Source organism: Centruroides sculpturatus, unplaced genomic scaffold, assembly GCF_000671375.1.
Source record: "Centruroides sculpturatus isolate CEXI.00-Female unplaced genomic scaffold, Cexi_2.0 scaffold227, whole genome shotgun sequence".
NCBI classification, from domain to species: Eukaryota; Metazoa; Arthropoda; class Arachnida; order Scorpiones; family Buthidae; genus Centruroides; species Centruroides sculpturatus.
In genome coordinates, this window is record NW_019384481.1 from 410988 (window position 1) to 416677 (window position 5690).

A 5690-nucleotide genomic window follows, 5' to 3' on the forward strand; every position below is an offset into this window, starting at 1 on the left:
TGAAGATAGCCCAGAGGGCAAGTGGGGGACGATAAGGACACTTTTGGCTTTGGACCGGAGGAGGAAAGACCGTCGGAGAGAGCGGTCTCGAGTTCGGTGTTGCTTCGGCCGGAAGGGTTACGAAGAACACTAAAGATAGAAATAGCATTGGAAGAGAAAAAGAACATTGGTAAAGCCGAGACTAAAGGACGAACTTTGGGTCCTCGCATGTGCTCCGTCCCCATAGAAGAAAAGAATCCCAAGACGAAATCATCTAGTGGCCACCACCGCAGTCAACCATTCGGGTACCCGTTCCTTACTAGAAATTTCCATTCTTGTTCTCCCATTCTATTCTAATTCTTGTTCTTCCTTTCCTCTTCTAGTTATAAGTAGTTTTAAGTTAGTAATTAAGTGTCTCCTTTGTTACGCGAAAGAAAAGTTTAGCTCCACTGTGAATCAACAATCGGTGTTGTTTGTTCCCTTTTGTTTAATTAAAGTGAGGAACAAGGAGGTCGGAATCAACGAACCTTTCCTGTATATATGTTCATACAGTAAAATAAAGCACGTCTTATTGTTTTATATTCCTGTCTCTTTGTGAGAATTCATTCATCACCACGTGCTCACCACACTGTCACTGATGTTTCCTTGGGCATCTACATCTGGCTCTTCTGGAAACTGTATGAATAATTGACTACTATCCATAGCCAATACACAATGCTTCAATGACATTAAGCTGTTTTGCCACATAAACTTCTTGATGAGTGGCCACAAGTATTCCTATAATGTGTTTCCTCATCCAGACAGTTCCTTCCAATAATTATTGAAAGAAAAAAAAATTGTTAACATTTAGTTAAAAAATTGCTGGAAGTCAGGTTTTTCGTTGTTTTAATTAAAGTATACCCAGTTTTGAGTGGTAGTTTTCATTATTGAAAGTTTTCCTTTTCATATTTCATGAAACACTCCACATTTGTAATGCTAATCACAAGTTAGAATGAGCTACCATATAAAAGGACATAGTTCCAATGCTCAGGACTACTATTTAAGCAATTTTTTTTATTGTACTTTTGAAATCAGCATAAAATTTTACACCAAACCAAATAATAAATTTGATAAGCTTAACTTTTTTGTTGCTTATTTTTTGAGCAGTAGTGTATTTTAATATAGTTGGGAAAAAGTCAAAAACAAGATGAAATATATTTTGATAATGCATTTATGTTATTTAAATGAAAATTTGCTTTTAATCTGAATACCATCGTCTCTTATAACATCTCACAAAATCAAGATTTTATTATATTTAATTATTATTGTACTGAAAATTAAATATTATAAAGTCTCTGTAAATCCGCACGAAAAATATATAAATTTTCGGTTTAGCGGTAGACCATCACACAGCAGATAGCTAATTACTTCTCTTTATTTAATCACTGTATATGCATTTCGGTCCTATTATATACAGTGATTAAATATATACAGTGATTAAATAAAGAGAAGTAATTAGCTATCTGCTGTGTGATGGTCTACCGCTAAACCGAAAATTTATATATTTTTCGTGCGGATTTACAGAGACTTTATAATATTTATATATAAACAGCAGTCATAAGAAATTTAATTAAAATTATTGTACTGTATTAATTATTATTAAAAGACTGACCTGCCCATAAAATCATCTTTTCCATGATAATCTCTATCCCATACAGAGACTTCTAAAATTTTTGGATGTTCTGCATACATATGCAAATCAAACTGTTCTAACCATTGAGGATTTAGAGTTTTATTGGAATTCTAAAATATAAGTTTCATAATCATTGCATAAACTATAACTTTTGAAAAAATATTTCAAAGTAAATTACAAAGAAACCTACTTTGCTTTTATATTTTTCTGTACCCAATCGGAATTTAACGTATGGGTCACTTAAACCATTTTCATCCATTGGCAATAAATTTTTACCTTCTACTAATACTATTGTCACAACACTATCCCATACTTGAGTTTTTTGCTTCTTAACAGCACTGTCTAAAGAGGAACCCAATCTTGATGATTTGTTGAAATACTAAAAACAAAAATGGTAAATTTGAATTCAACATTAATGCATCTATTATATGTTTATTTCCATTTTTGCACTGCATTAAATAATGTTATATATAAGTTTTAATACCAACATGAATACTGGCTTAATATGTAAATAAATCACACCATCAACACCAATAACCAGCAAAGCAAACAAAAATTTTTACTATAACTTACAGTTACAGTAAAAATTTTTATTCACTTTGCTAGTTATTGCTGTCAATGGTGTGATTTATATCAGTTTTATTTTGTATTATTTATATATTTTTCTTACTCATCCTTATATTACTAGACTTATTTCATATTTCAATATATAAGATAAATATAATTATAAGAGAATTTTATTTAAATATACGCACATTTATAAACAATAACACAGCTTTGGCATATATTAATAAAAAGATAACATTTGTTCTATTAAGATATAAAAGCATTGATCTTAAATCATAAAAAATCAATACCAAAACTTCTGGAGTCAGAATATTATATTAATCCATCAGCTAAATTATTTGGAAATCACTTAATATATAGTTGCATGCTGTTAATCATACTTGCATGGATAATTTGGCATTTAGCATAGTTAATTCAAGTCAAGTTTTTAAAACAAAAATAATTTTAGCCAATTAACTTCATTAAAAATGTTCATGTTTTTCTATTTAACCTTTTTTTTCTTTTTTTATTATTTTTCTCTTTTTCCGGAAATTGAAAAAATAGGTTTGATAAATGTGAATATTTAACTTTAAAGATGTAAATATCAACAAAATTTGAAGAGAAACAGAAAAGATTAAGAAATTTAGATAATCAAGATTCAATTGATGAAAAAATGAATTTAAAAACAAAATATTTTTTCACAGAAGAGATGAAAGAGATAATACATGTGACAATTGATGGCCAAGGCAATTAAGGCATCCACCACCATTCTGAAAACCCAGGATTGATTCCAGCAGGTCAAAAAATCCAAGGAATTTTTCAGAGAGTAAGCTGTCCTGGATATATTGAGCTCTAGCCCTCCCCATCTGATCACTCCATTGTAAACCAGCCAAACTCATAATGGGCTTCAAAAAAAGCCCTCTTAGTGCCCACAGGGTAGAAACAGAGGAAAAAAGATAATAGTATTTTTGATTTCACAACTAAAATGGAAACATGAAAAGTTAAACAAAATACTTTCCAATTTCATTTTCTAAAATTATTAAATCTAAATTCAATGATATTAAAAGCAGCTTCTGACTTAGTGCTTAAATATCTAAATACCAGTAATATAAATGCTGCAGAAATTTAATCAGAAATATCTAGTTTTAAAAACCATGCAATTTCAATAATTTGGGATACTAAAGCAGCTACATCTTTTAAAAATAAATCTTGAATACAATTTAATTCAATTGTACTTTAACTTGGAAGTTGTATTAAGAATATTTTTAACATTACCAGTCATTGTAGCTATTGGTGTAACTCTCAGCAAATTTAAAATAATTAAAATTTATCTGAGATCTTCACTTGGTCAAGAAAAATTGTTAAATATACTGTAACCATTCTATTCTATGTGAACACTAATTAAATAATCAATTAGATTTTAAAAAATTATTGATCTTCATTCATTAAAAGAAAAAAAATTTTAATTATAAAAAATGCCTGAAATTGGTGAAATATTTTTTACATTAATTACACTATTTCTATTTATTATTCTGACTGAATTATCAATAAAGATTTTTTTTGTTTTTTCAACTTTTCAAGTACAAATCAATATCTATGGTTTTATTTTCCTGGATATAAAAATAAAACTACTATTAAAAGTTACTATAACAGTTATAGTGCTATGATTTAAAATAGTTACCTTAAAATTAATTATAAAAAAGTGCACATTTATATTTAATTTTGCATTGAAATTTGGGGGTGTGCATTTATGTTTTTGCCTCAGATGAAGAAATTTCTAAGCACTGTTCTGATGTTTGAACAAAAAGATCCCTCAAAAAAAATTAGTTAAATACATGTAACTTCCATGGATTTAGACAAAAATCATAATCTGAAAGATTTACACAGCAAAATGAAAACGTGATAATATATAAAAAACTTTTATTTAAATTTATTAAAACTGAATGAACAAATTATCAAAAGTTGAACAGTTGTTATTTACTATACAAGAAAGAAATATTTTTCTATTCAAGGAATATCCTATAATTACATGAATATAAAAATGTTGTTACAGTACTAAAATAATACCTTGTTACAACATGCTGCAGTTCACTTCTGAGAATATTTATCTACTTTTTGATGTTTTTTAAACAAAATATTATACTGTAATACATGTTTAAAATGAAAATATGAAAAAAAAAAAATGCTAAAGGGATTGGCACCAAAGTTAAAAATATAAAGTTATCTTTAATTTTTTATATGTAGATAAGTTATTTAAAATATTATAATATTAATTTTATTATAATTTACATTTTACTGTACAATACTCTGGCAGACAACCAATTTTACTACAGAAGTCTTTTTACAGACATGAAAGTAAAAAACTTGACAAAATTTAATCATTTGAATCTTATTTAATATATTTGATTATAATGGTCATTCAGAATGAAGTAAATTATCATCATATATCAGATTATTTGGTAATAGTTATAGATTAATTTTAATAATTATTCAATATAATAATTAATACTGAGAGGGTGTTAGATTAGAAAAATGTTATTCTCATTACTTATACTGTATCATTTATATAAGATATAGTTTAATAGTTTTCTGACAACCAGCCATTTTTCCAACAGTAATTAGTAAGTCCTCATTTATTATTTTCTATTAACAAAAAGATTAAGCTAACTGTGAATTAAAGCAAGAATCTATAAAAAGATAAGATAAAATATAGAAAATAAATCAGAAATTACAATTGCTATAAAGGCAAATTTCATTACAAGACAAGTTGAAACTTCTGAAATTCTGATTAAATGACACTTGTTAGACATATTTTTATTCAAAATTATTACAAAAATTTAGTTGATAACAGTTCATTGATATTATTTGGTAGTATTTGATTTCATAAACTAAAAGACTTAATTGTTAAGTCAGAATATACATTTGCCAAGTGATGCTATTTGATGTCACTCACTAAATGATTTCAATTGACACCAATTAACATCATGTATTCAGAATTTTAAAATGTGGAAACATTGCAAGGCCTGCTTAATAACAAGATTGCTTCGTATAATTTCCATTATAATTACAAGATTGCTTCATATAATTTCCATTATTTAACATTCTCTTCTACAAAGTAAATGATTACAAAGAACTTATCATTTGTTATCATTTAATATCATTTCCTACCAATTTGCAAATCATTTAAAATCATTTACTAATAGTAAATGATTTTAAATGATATTTTTACTAAAATACAAGATACCATCACATCAGTATAACAAATATAAATTTGAAAATTTTATACATTTTACAATCAATAAATTCATTATTTAACTATTGTAATAGATACAGTGGTACCTCAGGTTACGAACGCCCCAGCATACGAAATTTTCAGGATACGACATGAAATTCGAACATATTTTTGCTCCACGATACGAACAAAAACTCACCATACGACGTTACATTAGTTCGCATTTTTCATTTGTTTTTCTTACTACAGTTATTTTTTTAA

The 5690-nt window shown here is 27.2% G+C and overlaps 1 protein-coding gene across 4 annotated transcripts in view; it reads right to left on the minus strand.

The window, feature by feature from the left end:
- The window catches only part of LOC111621443 (multiple C2 and transmembrane domain-containing protein-like), an 83044-nt gene that overhangs the window by 30366 nt on the left and 46988 nt on the right, over positions 1-5690 (minus strand). For all 4 annotated transcript variants that reach the window (XM_023363593.1, XM_023363591.1, XM_023363592.1 and 1 more), the window contains exons 6-7: positions 1842-2030; positions 1631-1761 (exon numbers count right to left, since the gene is read on the minus strand). In XM_023363593.1, coding sequence (XP_023219361.1) covers positions 1631-1761; positions 1842-2030 — 320 coding nt within the window. The remainder of the gene's footprint in view (positions 1-1630; positions 1762-1841; positions 2031-5690) is intronic.